The sequence below is a fragment of the Cryptotermes secundus genome, unplaced genomic scaffold (genome assembly GCF_002891405.2).
Source record: "Cryptotermes secundus unplaced genomic scaffold, Csec_1.0 scaffold408, whole genome shotgun sequence".
Taxonomy (NCBI): domain Eukaryota; kingdom Metazoa; phylum Arthropoda; class Insecta; order Blattodea; family Kalotermitidae; genus Cryptotermes; species Cryptotermes secundus.
In genome coordinates, this window is record NW_019724588.1 from 787919 (window position 1) to 805922 (window position 18004).

General features: G+C 39.9%; 1 protein-coding gene across 6 annotated transcripts in view; it reads right to left on the bottom strand.

Moving 5' to 3' along the window:
• Positions 1–767: 767 nt before the first annotated feature.
• The window catches only part of LOC111862328 (AN1-type zinc finger protein 6), a 70111-nt gene continuing 52874 nt past the window's right edge, over positions 768–18004 (bottom strand). For 5 of the 6 annotated variants that reach the window (XM_023847619.2, XM_023847617.2, XM_023847618.2 and 2 more), the window contains 3 exons: positions 11508–11898; positions 8907–9084; positions 4954–5911 (listed from right to left, as the gene is read on the bottom strand). In XM_023847619.2, coding sequence (XP_023703387.1) covers positions 5763–5911; positions 8907–9084; positions 11508–11801 — 621 coding nt within the window. In that variant the 5' untranslated portion in view covers positions 11802–11898 and the 3' untranslated portion in view covers positions 4954–5762. Of the gene's footprint in view, positions 2523–4953; positions 5912–8906; positions 9085–11507; positions 11899–18004 lie in introns of those variants that run through there. The other variant, XR_002842406.2, reaches the window with a different exon arrangement.

The following is an 18004-nucleotide window of genomic DNA, read 5'->3' on the forward strand; positions in this document are numbered from 1 at the left end:
ATCTCAAGTACAATTGCATAAAACAACTTTGGGGTGAGCTAGAACAGGGTGAAGCAAATAACCACCACTTTGACCACTGTGATCATAAATACACTTTATGAGGAAAGGTGCAACAACCTATCTGCCTCTGTGGGAAATGTTACACCAAGGATGGCTGATAAGATTAAGAGTCATTTTTTGACTGGTGGCTTAACACCAATCAGAGTGTCTTGGCACCAAGCCCTTTGAGGCTCATAATCAGTTTCTTTTTGCAACCTAAGCCTTGCATTTATAGTTCTTAAGTAACATCCTCTCAGACAAGAAGATGGGCTTGTCCATGGTTATAGGTTTGCTTAATAAATGCATTTTCTACAGCATTAAAATAATTACAGTACTTAAGTAAAAAGTATAATAATACAAGCAGATGGTTCAGAGATCATGGGGTTTGGTGGGGGGGGGGAAGAAGGATGGATTATAAATGCTAAATTCTTGTTACATTCTTTTATTACTAATATGCTGGGCTATGAAGTTAAATTTCAAGTCAAACCCAAACTGCACTGGATGATTTACTCAAATCTAATGTCCTGCACATATAACTAAAAAAGGGGTAGAAGCCCGTATTTTACGTACAAGCACAGCAACAAGTGAAATACAGTTACGATAGAACACCATGCTTTGAAAGTCTATGTATCTATCATGCTGCTAGTGTCTTTATAGACAAGGTCCCAATGAAACTGAACACTTCTGTAAACCAAATGGAAAGAAAATTCACAATAAGCTCACATTCCTTCTTAAACAAGGCAAAGACTTTATTGAAATGAAAGGTTTTTATTAATACCTCACATACAATGTTTTCAGAACAATATGCGTGTTAAACACTGCTCTGAGACGAGACTTACATGTAACGTGAAATAGAATGCGTAAATAAAAATGTACACTGAGTAACGATTTGCACAACTAATGGTTTCCACAAAATTTATATAACTAGGAGAGGGGAGTCTTTCTCTTTTATTTCAAAGATTAAGAAGGGGATCAGCACTAATTTCAAACATATGAATAAATGGTAAGAAAGAATTCCCTCCCACATATTTAAAGCACATACACCCAAGCAACTGTGTTGTCAAGAAAAAGAAATATTTTTACTTTTAGGCAAGGCAGATTGAAGTAGATCATGTGTGTATCTATACATGAGACCCCCCCACAGTTTAATCCAAGTACAATGTACTCTTGATTATCCGTGTACAATTTATCTGGTTTGTGACCTTTCAGCGTTCCTTTACAGAAGAATTCCCATCTCTGTGGACAGCCTCTTGATCAGTCCGTCCATCTGTCCTCATATAAAACTCAAGAATGACTAGTCACAGCTTCATGAAATCTGATAGGAATTTTACAAAAACTATCAAACCATTTCAGTTTTCTTGTAGACAGGGGGACAATTTTATTTCAGTTTTCTTGTAGACAGGGGGACAATTTTAGCAATCACTCTATGTGATGACCCGCATGAGTTCTGCATATATTTCAAGTGCAATTCGTTACATATTTATCACAGTGAAAAATGTTTCTGACAAACATAGAGGAAAAAATCACACTCTTATATTCAGTATGCTTTTTCCGTTGTCTGTTAGTTTCTGAGATAATTATATTTGATGCTGTGCTACATTTCTGAACTTCTATATTCAGCAGCCACCAAAGTCTCCCAGCCATACCTGAAACTGTATTATCTGCATTTTATTATTAATACATCTTTTCTCCTTCATTAGCACAGACAATTGGGAGTATACTGTAAGTGTATAATTTTTAAATTACCACTTTGGTTATCCCCCATTATCACACATGCACATTTTACTTTTTAGTTTTGCTCAGTGTTATGTTCCCTCATATATTGTCTGTAGTGGCTAAAAAGCCACGCTGTGTATCTTGTATTATCTTCATGTATAAATGATCTTCGTTTACAAATTTAATTTGTGCTTGTAAATGTAGACTCATCTGACAAAACTGCACTTCACAGTAAATACCCCTTTCCAAATTAAACTATTCTTATGAATGAAGAATTAAAGTGAATCATGTTAAGGACTATAGAAGTACTGCTTCAAAGAGAGAATTAGAGTTTACAGCTCAATACAGTCATCAAGAGACAAGGGAAGATGAAAATATGACCAACACTGCACTGGAACATGAAATTCCCACTTTCCATGTAAAACCGTATGAATTAAAAACTCAGAATTATGGTTAAATGAGAACATTTTCCTTTACAGTTGTTATTATTATTAGTTACATAACTTCACTTCTTGGAAAAAAATTTAATGGCACAAACCCAAGCAAATATTTCTTGTAACCCTTTCACACATAAATGACCTAGTTCTGTTCATAAGCATAATCTCTGCCTGTAGGAAAGTCACTGCCTTTCTTCACGCGCAGAAGTCATTCCATTATACAAATTTCACCTCGGAAGATTATATTGGTACACAGAACTATCTGACAAAAACAGTCGAGGGTTGGAACTTCTGTTTTTACATACTTGTGTACTTGTTCATGGAAGTCATCTGAAAAAGCGATAAAATGACAACTGTACTCTAAATCAATATCTGACAAAGAGATGTCTTAAGAAGGTAGGCTGTATATTTAGGAAACAAGGAAATAAAACATATCTTTTCCCTTTCATCTGTTGTAATAGACTAAAGCAAGTATTCTGATCAGAGTTTATATTAACAAACCTCCAATACAATTTTAGCATATTTACAAAATAATTATGACCTTATTTATAAGAAAGGACATCATGCTTCTCAAGTAACTGCATGGGGTTATCCCTAGTAAGAGAACTTTAGTTTCTATTAGAAAGAAATGTTAAATTGAACCTTAGAAATTTTACAGTGAACTGAAGCTTTAGACATTTCATATTTAATGTTATTCCAGTAAATAACAGGTACCAATGAATACTCAGCTGAATGGCAAACTATGAACCAACAAACTGACATGATCACGGTAATGGACGTTCTAACACAGAAATTAAGATATATGAATGTTTAAAATACAATATAATCAATATTACAACATCCCTCTCTATTCTTTATACTTTACAGACAGCAATTTGAAAAATCTATAACGATGATCACACATTTGAATTCAAATGTCAATTCATGAGAATCATCTAGTAAACTGAAATAATAATACAAAACAGCAAAATAATAATTACAGAAAGGATTTTGAGGAAAGAAAAATACTCATCCCAACTGCTCATTTAGAAACAGACATTTAGGTCTAACTTACACAAGATATATCAGCATGTTGCAACCAATAAAAGCTGGGATTAGTTTTACAATGGCTGACCAATGACAAAATTACTGACTTATTGTTCTGTCACGACTGAAAATGTGGCAGGATTTCTGCTGACAAATACACTATGGACGGAATTTACTAGTAACACCTGTGTAAAAGAGATAACCCCTTTATAACTTCAAAACCATACTCACTGTATAGATCATACATAATAGTATGAAATGATTTGTAAAACAAAACACGGATCAGATTACATACTTTTCACTTTTATTAAAGAGACAGTTATGAGAAATAAACCCAAATATGTTGGCCACAATGGTACAGCGAGGCCCTGTTACATTTCAAAGGTAAATTTAAAATCAACTCTCACACACTAACACACCTACTTTGTTACTCCTTCCTGTTTCATGCTGTGAAATTACATCACTATTGAGAACAATAAAAATAAGTAATCTACACATATGCTTAATTACACCATTTCTGAAAGAACAGAGGAGCAAGTGAAATACAAGAAGTCACATTTTCCTGTAAACATGGCATGCATTTGAATTAACTGACTACAACAAAATAAGAAGTCTGCCAGTGACTTGAGGTACTCTGAAAACAGTAACTTGCTGCTTTTCTGACTGGCATCTATGACAGCGTTCCAAGCATCTTCTACGCAAATCAACTGACAACTCTACACACGGCATTTTGAACAAAATAACAGTCATGCCGCACACCACTATAACCTCTTTAAGAACCACAACACTGCCACATCACTATCTGTCATACGTGCACACTCGTTATCACACCAAATTTGTTCATACACAAGTATTCCTAAAATTCACAGATTCCAAACAGAAGTGTTCATTCTATATGCACACTTCACTAAACAAGAAGATTCGAAACAAAACTTAAAACAAAAATGTCCACTCATCAACATCCCCTAATTGATAACAGGAAGTCTGTTTCTTAAATTCAAGTTTTGAAAAGCTTGTTAGAAGGACTAAAACTGGAAAGAGAACTGACTGCTTTCTTTACACATATTTCAGAAGGCATTGTACACACTGCTAAATGGAACACACAGGAAAAATTTATTGTGAAAGTTTGGGGGGGGGGGTGAAAGAAATGTGTATGCTTTTTGTACCTTGAAAATAAGTTCTTAAGAAAAAAAAAATCAATTTAATTGTAACTGTTCATGTAACTGGTGTCAAAAATTGCAAGACTGAATGCACATCAGAAACTTTATTTAGACAAATTATAATTAAGATAAGAATAAATTTGGGCTGTGGAAGCCAAAGTAGTATGGATCCATAATGAATGAGACCCAGTTTATTTTAGGTAAACCAAATATCAAGGAAGATCACTTCTACAGTTCATTCACAAAAACTGCTCCCTGCACAAAACTGATTGAAGTATAAATCCAGAGTTCTATAAAGAATTTAATTTCATGGTGGCTTGTCAGTTTCCAACTTCTTCTACACCACAGTTCATTCATTCTTCACATGACAAGCTTCTTTGTAGATTTTGGTTTAATGACAGAAAAATGTCTAAGCAGTTATACAGTAACATTTCAAAAATGGGAGGGAGACAGAAGCTATAATTTGTCATTAATTTAAGATAATAAACTTGCAAAACACACATACTTCTCTACTCTCTAGTGGCCAGGGCATGCCAATTTGTATGATGAGCAATCATTTTACTGTTCTNACTTATGCCTTTTTACTCCTCCCATCTTCGCTATTTAATTCTTAAAATCAACAAGTTTTTGTGAAGGCAACTGTCTAAAGAAAACTTGTAAATAACACATTACCTATGATGATTCTAGGTGTCCTATGACCAAACCTATGCACATTGTATGTGCTTCCAATATTCAAGCTCAAAAGAAGAGCATGGTCAAACCAACAGCACACACGACTACGTGAAGACAGCTTCCTAAAACGGGAGAACCAAGTCACAGTTCTGACGATGTCGTGCCACATATAAAGTCACTTTCTTCCTGTGGATAAGGGTCTAAGGGGTGCACACACACAGCCAGCACTATGACGTAGTAGTGTCCACTGGCTCAACACAATCTGTTTACAGTCTTGCTTCATTAGTTGTTCTAAACGAAAAGCTCTGCTTTATTCTTAAATGTGTCATACTTATTTTCATATCTGATATAAACTAGATTATAACAAAGCAAAACAAAAGGGGAAAAAAAGCCATTTTCTTCTTACACAGATTTTAAAAGTCTTGAGCTCAACTATGTCCACCACTGTAGTTCCTTACTGGGTGCCATTCTTAATTTTTGTCCATCAAAAAAATATTGGCAACTATGACATGTCATCACTGGCCGCAAGTCTTGTAGGAAGTGGTCCTTCTTGATGTTTCATCATAAAATGGCACAACCGGAGTATCTTTTCTTATACTGTTACTCCTTTTGCAGAGTACTGCTGGTGGAATTTAGAACAAACATTTACCTTGACAAGTAACCCCAAAAGCTATTTGATCCCTAATCACTTCTATTACTAGGCACAACAGGTTCAAATTTTTTGGATCTTCTCGCCCACTACAACTGGATTGTTGCGACGAATTTCCTGGGCTCCCATCTCTCGGTAGTCAAAAGTGCAATTGTGTTTGTCACTGTATCGATGAACTGCACAGAACAAGCCACCACATCGACACTCAAATCCTGAAAGCAGAAATTATTTATGAACTGGGGATTACAAAAATTACATAATTTGAAACACAATTACAACAAAGATCACATAACACCTTCAAGAGTAAAGGTGTATTAAATAACCATGATAACCTGATGACACAGTATGCTGACTGCTCAGTCTTGCACAATTCATGCAATGTTCATACATCTGCCAAACTTCTTTTACATCATGTAAGTTTTGAGGTTTTCACGGCGATGACTATGAAGAAAGTCGTCTTCTGGGTTTTGGCGCTGTGTATTTGTCGTTTTGGCCGACGTTTCGGAGGAACGTCGGCCAAAACGAAAAATACACGGCGCCTAAACCCAGAAGACGACTTTCTTCTTTTACATCAATTTAATTAATATCAAAACATACCAGGACCCAGTTGTAAAAGCACAGTGTTCAAACATACTGCATGCAATAACATGGCAGCAGTTTAATGTGCACCCATGCACAGTACTGCCTCTCACATCATTCTCTGCTTGCACGTAACTCTGTAACTCATTACTGTAGAAAGGTGACACAAACATTACATTTTGTAAGAACTGCTGGAAGTGGTGCCCCTCTGCTTCCAAGCATGCACCACAGCAAATAAACAAGCTTTCTGACACTTTCTGAAGTCTCCAGAGCTATGGTGGTACAAGGGTTCTCTCTTCAAGTTCCTTCACAGTTAATCACATTAACCAAGAGTCCTTTGTTGACTACTCTGACCTCCAACACCTCACATATAGTGTTCAAGGACTTGCAGCAGTCTGTTCTATAGCATTATCTTGCTGGAGGCACCCAATCATTCTTTTTCAGCTGTCAGCTGATTGAATAAATAATTCAGTACTTCATTCATATATTTATGTGAATCCACAACTTGCTTTAAAAAAATATCATGCTAAAGAGTACACCCCTACTTTTACACTGTGTGATGGCACTCGAACAGCATGAAGACTTTCGTCACTCCATATTCATACAAGTACATCTTCCGTTCATAATGCCTCATTAGTTATGAACAGCAACTGCAGATCCATGAGTCTATCATACACATCAACTAAAAAAGTTAAGATGTGCTGCATAATCCATTCATATATATATATTTTTATACTGGCATTATGTAATTAGCCCTGTGGTTATGAATGCTGTTCACAGTGAAACACCAGGTTCTAGTACCATGCATCTTTAATTATTTTCAAGCACTCACTCTCACACAATGCCTAATGTAAAACGTTTTCTTCAGATAGGTATACTCCTCCTGGATTGCATCTTTCTGTCACAGGTGAAACACCATATACTGCCACAGACTTTGTGGGAACCTGTTCTTGTCGGCACTTATGAGTAGATACATTTAATGTAAGTTTTCATACTGTGAATACATTAATGAACTTTTTGGGTTTTATAAAAGGCAGGGAACTTATTTAGCTGTGGGATTGTAGTTTCTGAAGGATTCTATTATATGGAGTCACTTCGTTGTCCATCAACATCTAAAATTAAATCTACATCATTATGTTAATATTCACTGAACACTTCCTGGCACTCATGCACGCACCCACCGTATTTGGAATTGGAAGAAAAATTATCACCAGTTGTTTTGCACACAGGAACATGTTTACACTTTGTTTTGAGGTACTGATAATTCCAAGCACAGCCTGCTGCACATAAACATTTCAACCACTCCAAGCAGTACAGTCCTCAAGAAGCTAATGTCACTCAACTAGTCACTACATTCCTTTTTAAGGATTCACTTCTATTTTCACCACAGCCTGCAACTGGGCCATATCCTGAGCCAGTTAAATCCAGTCTACCCTCTCACACCTTATTCCCTTAACACCAATTCAAATCCTAAATTAGCTATGTTAATGTCTCCCAAGTGGTCTCTTACCTTCAGGTTTTACCAACCAAAATTCTGATATGTATTTCCTAACGTCCCCATAAAATAAACACACAAAATCCGTGGCATGTAGTCCGCAAGCAAACTATACCGACCACTTGTCAGCGAAGTTAGTGCCAACTTTTGTGGACAGAGGGTGTTGCACGGTCAGTGCAACAGATCCCCATGGCCGTTAATTTCAGTTTTCTACACCGGAGCCGCTACTTATTTGAATTAGCTCCTCTGTTATCCTTACCAGGCTGAGTGAGCCAAATTCCAGACCCACTACATCTCAGAAAATCTGGCAGCGCCAGAAATCGAACCCGGGATCTCTGGATCTGTAGCCAAGAACTCTGACCACTAGACCACAGAGGCAGTCTAATGTTCCCATGTTATATAAATTACATTACCTCATATGGGGTTTCATATCCCCTATTCCATTCCTGGCTATTACTTGTCTAATAATGTACCTGACACCTGTGGCACTTACTTCCAGTTTCATACAAGCAGACAGTTATTTATTTAAAAGCATACCATCAAAACAGTTAGTGTCATTAATTTAAAATGACCAAGACAATCCACATCTTCACCTCGTGTAAATCTAATGAATTTCTCAGTACACCAGAATCCCATTTCCTATGTCTTAAGCACTGTCCATTGCATCTATTTTGGATTATTGATGCTTTACAACAATTTGCAGTATACTGTAAATCGTCTTACCCCCTTGCAACTTCTACATTTTTTTTGTCTTTTGGGCACTTACCACTAAATAATGGTTCCTTTTGACTACTGAAAAAATACTTGTCTCACTGTTTAGCAACCAGCAGCAATAATTATGTTATTTTTGAGGCTGAATGCAGCATGGGTAGTTGATATTTCCAGATATTTTTATATCCCTTGTTCTTAAATATCAGCGCTACTTATCCCCTCTAGTACCACATACAAATGAGAGTTCTCCTTCTCCTTGAATCAAACAATACAATATAAAGTTACAGCTCTTGGCTATACAGTCGAGTGGTGGCTGAGAGACAGAAATGAGAGAGAAAAAAAGAGGAATTCATTCCCACAGCCACTTAAAATAAGGAGAGGGGTGGTCAAGAACAGAAAGTGATGACAAACATGACACGCACCTGTTAAGCCAACCTTCTTCCGGCAAACTGCACAGCGGTTCTTCTTTTTCTTCCCTTCTTTATCAGAGTCTTTCCCATCAAAACTATCATCAACATCTCCACTGCTCACAGAACTTTCAGCACTGCTGCCTCCTCCTCCACCTCCCCCTCCTCCAACAGCACCCTCACCATCTGCATTCTGCAATCCAAAGAAACTGCTCAAATATTCAAGTAAACAAAAATGTCTCTTAAGACAGAGTAGGTCTCTAAATTTCACAGAAGTGTCAAAATAAATTAATTTACAGCACTTTGAATTGCTTTTAATTCCACTCTATTCCCTAACTCAGTCATGGCCAGTCAAAAGTTGTGATGGTTTTGGAGGAAATGTCAGCTCTAGCCAATATGGTGGAAGACACCGTTTGTTCTCTATAATAACCAACTAGGACTGGTTGCTTAGATATGTATCACATCTGGATAAGCCTGAAAGTTTAATAAACCGAATTTATATTTGCAGGAAAATACCAACTGTATAGAGGTAAGAGCAGAAGTCCAAAACATCAGAAAATTTAGAAACTATACTGCGAACTATGCAAGGTCTTGAAAAGGAGGGCTGTGAATGAAAAGTGTTCCTCTACACACACAGAGCTTAAATTACTTCAAAATCATTTACTTCTCTACATCGCGACAATGAGGCGCAGCCAATACCTGGAAACAGGAAACCTATGCTAGTTACAGATGAGGAATTTTCAAGTTTCTTTAGAAGAAATACTGAACAAAACCCTGATCTAAGTTAAACATGAAACAAAAGATTAGTGGTTAAGGAGAATCTTACACAATCCATGGTTTGTGCAGAAATTAATTTTAGTTCACAAATAAACGCACTCACAAAACAACTTTAAAATATGTAAGATCTGAGGCTTTCATGGCGGTGACTATGAAGAAAGCAGTCTTCTGGGATTTGGCACCGTGTATATGTGGTGTTAGCCGACGTTTCGGAGGAACGTATCACCTCCGTCTTCAGGGTCTCTCCTCACGGTCTCTTCGCTTGCGGATTTCTTATNCAATGATAGAGCTGAATCTATCTGGGCGACGATACTCTGCACAAATGAGAAATATAAATATTCTGAAACACCCATTACTTCACTGTATCTGTAACATGCACTGATCACAAACAGGCAAATGGCAAACAGCAATGCAAATGACAGCATAACCAACTGTCTGTAAGATAATACTGTTTGCATACAGAACAACAGTAGTAGTTTTGGAAAGATTAACCCATATCAGAATAACAAGAGTATCCACTAACATCATCTGCATCTTTGCATTCTGCATGCTGCTAGCCATTACAAGAAGATTTCATAAACACATTTACAATATTAATTTTTCTTCTCACAAGGAACTTAAAATCGGCCAGATATAATTCAAAGATTCACACTATACCAAGTTTCTTAATTGCCGATTCAGAAGCAACATTCAATGCAGAAGGAAGAGAAAGAGAAAACAAACTCTGGTGAAATCTGGAACAATAGATCATAACCTCCGTGGCTTTGGTCTGCAAGCGAACTATACTAACCGCCACTTGTCAGCATAGTTATTGCCAACTTTTGGGGATAGAGGATGTCGCGTGTCCAGCGCAACAAATTCCCACGGCCATTAACTTCGGTTTTCTACACTGGAACTATGCATCACACCTCCCACTAAATTCTGAATACCAAATGTTTCTCTGGGTAAAAGGTAAAGTTGTCCCTGTGCTTAACTAATTAAGCAGTAAGCCATGAAGACATATGGGGGAGTGCATGTATAAATCCACATTTTTTTTTAACCTCGGTACTAGCTGGAGATGAGTGGTCAACTCCATACACCACCAGCTTTACCCCCGGGAAAAGAGCCCCCGGTACCCATTGGATAGGACCCTACTGGGACTCAAACTGAGTAACAAAATTTAAGTCAACTGAGGATTACAAGACACACTAAAAATAAATTGGTTTTAAAATGTACTGAAAATAAATTAATCTGCATGAAGTAATGAAGAACTTAACAATGCCTAAACCTTGCAGACCCCAGCCTTTTAAAGTCTTCGATGTTGCAAATATATTCAACACCAAAAATAAACATCTGTTTAGTTAGAATGCCAAGTGAAATGGTAGCACAACTGAAATATTGCAGCAGTACTTTAAACTCACTCTCTCAGTCCTCTACATATAATTTAAAACAAAATTCTTTCACAAAGAGTACCACTGATCTTGGCCACAAATGAAAAGACATCACCACCTCCACTTTACACTATGCAGAAAACAAAATTTTAAAAAAGTTTCTTTATACTATGTGCATTACCAGAAGGCACATCCAACACTACATAGTCTTGATTCTGAAAAGTGTTAAATACCATGCACACATGTAAAGTATGTTACAAAGCAACCAATTCTGAACATGCATATGCCTAGTACTATACTTCTGCTGCTTACACCAATGATGGTTACAGTATATTTAAAAGGACCAATACTGTCACTTCAAGGTCCTACAGAAGTATATATGTTCACTATGCTTTTAGAAGTTGTATGAAGCACCATAGAGATGTAATATACAAAGTTCCTACTACAACAAAGGAAAATGGTCACTCACGTCTTTCATAAGGTCTGTAGTTGTAACAGGCGGCACTATGATTGGTATGGTAGGCTGAGCAGTATCAATACTACTCGGTGCCACTGGAACAGAACTGGGACCAGTGGTGGATCCAAAGTTTGTAGCTGAACCACCGCCGCTGCCTGTGCTGCTAGGTGTTGTGTTGGGTGGCTGCTGTTTCTTCTTTAATGCCTCCTTATAACATAATGAACACAGTCCATCTGTCGCCGGTGAGCCATAGAATCCACAGCCCGAACGGCACATTGCCTGCATCGGGTTTGACTCACGTTCCATCCTAACCTCTGTTTCCTCCAGACAGCGACGGGGTCAATTACGCACACACACAAGTAATTGCAGACACCTAGTCAATACCCCGTCAGGACTGGGTCACCTGCAACAATGAAGAGAACACCAGTTCTAGTGTGATTCTTTAAACTACTGGACAAGTCATAAAACATTTCCAACTGCAATTGCATTACCAAAGAATCAGTAGGTTTAGGTTAGCTCTCACGATAGTCTGCTACTGTGAACTCTTAAATTATTCACACTCATGGGGGATAAATATTGTAGCGTGTTTGGACTACTCTGGACGCTGTTCGGATTGTTAATTGGTTTTATTAACAACCTACAAGTTGTAACTACAATTAATTATAACACTGTTGTGGGTTTACACAATTTACAAAGCCTACACACTAATCTCTTCACTCTATCTTCAGTAGTCTTCACGCCAGTTATATGTACAAGTGTCACTGAGTTACACAATCCCAATACCTTCTCAGTTATCACAAACTATAACTGACTATCACACATAAAATCATGCATTCAGTTCTTCTTCCCCGCGGCTGTCTCACACTCACTCCGAGAAATGACTAACACTGACTAACCGACTTCTGCCCACGTCCAAGTCACATTGCGACTGACGGTCCGTCCATCAGTCAGTCTGTCTTGGTGTCGAGCCCCAACTGGGGCTCATGACCAGATTTTTTTTTTCTTATATGAAAGTTACTGTCCTGTTCATTTGGACGCCCTCTCTAACGAGAGGTCGGGTCTGTCATTTGTCTGTGTCAATAAGTCCACTGTCAGTATTTACATATATTTACAAATTTAATCTTAGTTCCTATTTCTATGTACAATATATACAAGGCCTCTGTCAATCCAGGCTCAGTACAGCAGATTTTGCCCTATTTCTAGCAGTATTCGCTAACATGGCAGTCTAGTAGTCACTTGAACAGTAGTATGCCTGACTCCCGCCAAGTTTAAGCCTCTTATACTTTCTGTGCTGGGCTTCACCTTGTCCGATGTTGCGAACATTCTCATTTTCCTGATTTTGTATGACACACTTCTGTTCTGCCGAATACTCGTTATATGGCTTCTGCACTGACCACACAGAAAACAGCCTATACTGTTGCGATTGCCCAGCACCGACTCCACAGAAACCAGTTACATAACAGCTACCACTGTTGCGTGACGTGTTTACAGAGGCGTTGCTTGGTAACGCTTCCGAGATTTGTTTACTGCTGCGTAGCAACCAGCGCTGTTCGGCTCGGCTAGGCTCGGCACGACACGGAGAAACGCCGCTTTCCTTGCTGTTGCATAACCTCGTTCCACTGTTGCGTAACTTGGCAACCGACCGTTTATCAAGAGTCTTGTCTTCGTGGTAACTCGTTCCACTTCCCGTTGCCCAACAACGGTCTGACATGTCACAATGTATTAGTTACATTTGAAATTATCAGTTTTAAGTCCTTGTCTCAGTTCTCAAAAAATACCGTACTGTGTGCTGCTATGTGTTTCCACATACACCACATCCTCGATACTAACAGCTACAGCTGTGAATGGATATATTTATGTATTGTAACGTCAACGGCCAAAGCGTTGATCGGTAGAGGTCCAGTAAACACCCCGCGACCGAATACACACAAGGGAACAACGAAAGATGTCTCAGTGGAGGAATGTTATTGCGCGTTGTTAGGCAACAGCGCACCAATGAAGGCGCTGGCTAGGAATCACGTGACTTGTTCTCTGTGGTCTCCCTTAGGCAACAACAGAACTGTTTTTTCCGTGCGTGGTCCGTGCCGAAGGCTTATAGGAGAAGTGACGGAAGTTCTGCTTTCGATTTGTTTGTAATTTATTTACAGGACTGAATTTATGCTTAAAATTATCTCATGTGGTGTTCCTGGAGCAAGCATTAATTGCATGCATACCCAACTGTAGCAGGGCCAATCAACGAATTCCCGAACTGTCACCTCTGTCACGTCACACGCCGTCAAAGAACGACAAAAACAAGCTAACACATGGAGTATTCACTGTTAGGGTGGCCTCACGAGTTTTAATGTCGGAAGGTTCGCCAATTCAGTTCTGCTTTATCTACACTGTACTTCGAGACGTACCAACCACATTATGAGGGGTCCGTCGACTGTTATGCTAAACACACAAGTGTTTAAAAATTTGCCTCCATACAATAAAACAGATATATTTTCTTCCCCCCCCCCTCATAATTTTTTAAACATGACTTACTTCAGCAAAGCAGCTGCTTCTTGCAAGCGACAATTTGTTTCTGGAGTAATTATCTCTGGGGAATTAAGCCCGTGCATTTAGACCAACACATTTTCCGGACTAAAGAACGTGCGATTCAAATAAAACAATCAAAATAAGAAAGGTGGCTAGCTATAATCACAGACAATACGAAGGTAAAAGTTGTTTCTGTGCTCAACTAATTAAGCCCCACGCCATGAAGACGAATGGGGGTGCTGATGTATAACCCATGTTTTCTTGACTTCGGCACTTGGAGGTGAGTGGTCAGCTTCACGCTCCCGGCCGCTTTAGTCCCGGGGAACGAGCACCATAGCCGGTCTGGACGACATGCAGAACTGAAAATTGTTCTCACAGGGACTCGAACTCCGACCTCTTGGTCGTCCAGTCTGTAGCCAATCACTATACCAAATGCGCTATGTCGGCTCTCTAATGCGAGGGAGTCGGTAAATAGCTCACAGACTGAAGCAAAACGACTGCAATGGACGTAACATACACGCATTTTCTATGTGCATCAGCAGGGTCCAGCTTCATGACAGTCTTAGTAGCAGACGCGCATGCTTATGTTCAGAGGCTGGTTTTAGTAGTAAACATGGCGACAGTGCTTGAGTACACTACCGAAGAGCAACATTGTGTTGTGCGTTTTATGTGTAAAAGGATTCAATGCAAAAAATATTCATAAATAAATGTTTCCTGCTTAGAGTGCCAAGGGTCTGTAGCGTAATGCTGCTCCACCTTTGTGGATCACAAAGAGGTTGAAACCGATGTATGGAAGCGGCTGAGCCAACAGTTAAAAGGCTTCGGTTTCAACGCAATAGTAAAGCGATGGTACAAGTGTATCAGTGTTGAACATGTCGAGAAATATTTCTTTCGGGTTCGAATACCGTTATGTGTTACGTTTTATATCCACTTGTGACCTATTTACCGACTCTCCCTCGTATACGTCGACTGGTTGTACGTGGAGATGACTTCAATGCACGCATGCGCCTCTGACACGGTCTGCGCCCAAAACACATGGGGATTTGCGATACTCGGACATCCCGATACGGTGCTATCGCCACTTCACAATCGAGGCGGGCGAGTCCAATTCAAGGAAAGTTTTCTCAGACGATACCACACCACAGAACTTTGTCATCTTCACAGTTTGTTTCTCTTGCTATCAGGAACTATCGTATGACTGCAAACCCTCGAACACAACATTTAATTGGTATATACATCAAGGCACCTGAGGTCATCTCAACGGCGTACTTCACAGATCTCACCATCAGTCTGTGTGTTTGTGTGTGTCCCCCTATCGTCGCTAAGCAACGGCTCGATAAAAACGTTAAGGCGGCAGAGAAAACACACAACAGAAGAACTGTAAGCACATTTTCTATGAGGTCCGTGTCGTATCAAAAGAAAGTGGGCGATTAGTTCTTCCCAAGACTTCTTATTTTTCTGTCATTCCTGAAAATGTCTGCAATGAATCAAATCAACAACATATGATTTCAATGAAAATACGTTGACTAAATTATATTTAAGTAACCTGTTGCACTATACACTTCTATATGTAATAATGCAAATGCCGTCGTGAATGCAACAACTTATTTGGTTGTAGTTCTTTGTCTTTTTTTCCTCTACACTACATGTTTCGGCCGTAACTGGCCATCATCATGTGTATTTTTCGCTACGTAGCTGTCACACTGCACCCAATCCAAAATCTAAACCTTCAGCCTGTCAGTTCTGTTTAAACTCTCACCAACATACGCTCGTCAATTTGATTTAAGAATTCCAGTTTAAAATTTAAAATTCAAAATTTAAAGTTTTAAATCACAGGGATACCTACTCTGTGTCTACATGTACTGCAGCGACTATTTCTAGTTTTCAGCACCGTTCATGTATTATTCTGGCTCCCTGTGTGTGTGTGTGTGTGTGTGTGTGTCGCTGCTCATCTTTAATATTGTAACTTGTTTTCCTACTGAAGACGTAGTTCGGATTGTTAATTGGTTTAACAACCTAAAGATCGTAACTACAATTAATTATAACACAGTTACGGGTTTACACACTATTCTATTCACTCTGTCCTCAGTAGTCTTCACGCATTCACAGCACAATACGGGAGCTATACCAGTGTCACTGTTATTACACCTCACACTATCACTTCTCGTTCCGGTATTCTTCTCTCCGCTACAGCAGAACTCGGCGACTGTTCCAGTTCAACTGACTCCTTAGGCAGTGCAGATCTCTCACAAACCCTCAGCCAGACAACGGAAAGCACCTCGTTTCCCTGTTGCCATGTCAACTGTTTACAGGTGTTGCTGGGTAACACCGTCTAGAGTTGTTTCCAGCTGTGTAGTAACCGCGGCAATGGTTGCCTGACACCCGCTCCGATGCCGCCACGTCACCGCGGGGGAGGGGGGCGGAGTGTTGACTGGCTTGTTATCGAAGTAGCGTCAGCGCTCCGATGCCGTCACGTCATCGCTGGCGGGGGAGGGGACGTCCTCCATAGCGCAATGCGTCACACCTGGACCGGCTCTCACCTTATCATGGGGCTGCTCGAAACGAGCAACCATAAGATGGGAGCGGAGGAAGTAACGGCCGGGGAATAGTCGCTTCAAGGAGTAGCCGAAGCAACAGGAGACGCAGCAAACGCAGCCTTGAAAGAAAAGGAAATGGGACGCACCGTTAGGCTATTCGGGACGAACAGCCTTAAGGAGGGAGCAGTGTGACGCATTGCGCTATGGAGGACATCCCCTCCCCCGACAGCGGTGACGTGGCGGCATCGGAGCGCTGGCGCTCTAAGACCTGGGCGTTTGTCACATCACGTGTTACATGCATTCACGGCTGGTGCCATGTGATGTGGAACGTACAGCTTCCGTGATAACTGACACGGATTTAGGGGGCACAAGCTAAAGATGAATGGTGGTTCACTGTAAGAACGTTTCTGTTAGAGATCCTGATGACGCCTGGCGAGCACTTGGCATAATCATAGGCACTCAATTGTATTTTTGACTTGCAGAGAATATCTTTTTGCTTATAAGGCATACAAAGATAAATACGTTCTAATTTTAGCACCCCAAAATCCGTTTCCTACTAATGACGAATAAAACTGCAATAATGCAAGGAGGTACACAAATAAAACAAACTCCGTGGCTTGTATTCCGCAAGCGAACTATATCGACCGACCGCCGCTTGTCGGCGAAGTTAGTGCCAACTTTTGCGGATAGAGGGTGTCACGTGGTCAGAGCAACTACTGTAAACTGTACGAGGGCCAACGGGCAACAATAATGGACATTTTGCCTGATAACAGCAAAAAAGAATACCCAAAGTCAGTTATAGAACTCTTAACGCTTGAAGAAAAAAGATTTCTGCAAGGCGTCTATTACTTCATAAACAACATTCCTATATTTTTATAAAATAGATACGTAAGAAAAATAAAAGAATTAATTGTACTGATTATTAACAGTACTCTGTCCAAAAAGTATCCGACCTTGGGCCGGGAAAACAAAGTTCCGAATCTCGGTGGTTACAATACCTAATCCCCTTCAAAGTAGACCCCTTGCGACTCCACACACTTAGCCCAGCGGTCCTTCCATCGCTGGATGCAATTCTGAAAGGCTTCTTTTGGAATGGCGTGCAGCTGCGCCGTCGCGTTCTGTATGATGTCCTCGCGGCTGTGAAAACGGCAGCCTTTAGCGGTGTCTTCAATCTCGGGAACAGCCAGAAATCACAAGAAGTCATGTCAGGAGAGTAGGGAGCCTGGCGAACCTGCGGAATGCCGTGCTTGGCCAGGAAACCCTGGATCAGGTGCGATGAATAAGCTGGGGCGCTGTCATGAAGCAGCTGCCAGTTGCGTGCGTCCCACAGCTCCGGTCTCTTGCGCCGAACTGCATCACGAAGATGGCGGAGGACTGCTTGGTAGTACTCCTTATTGACAGTCTGGCCTAGTGGTGCGTACTCATGAAGCACAACACTCCGGTAATATATAT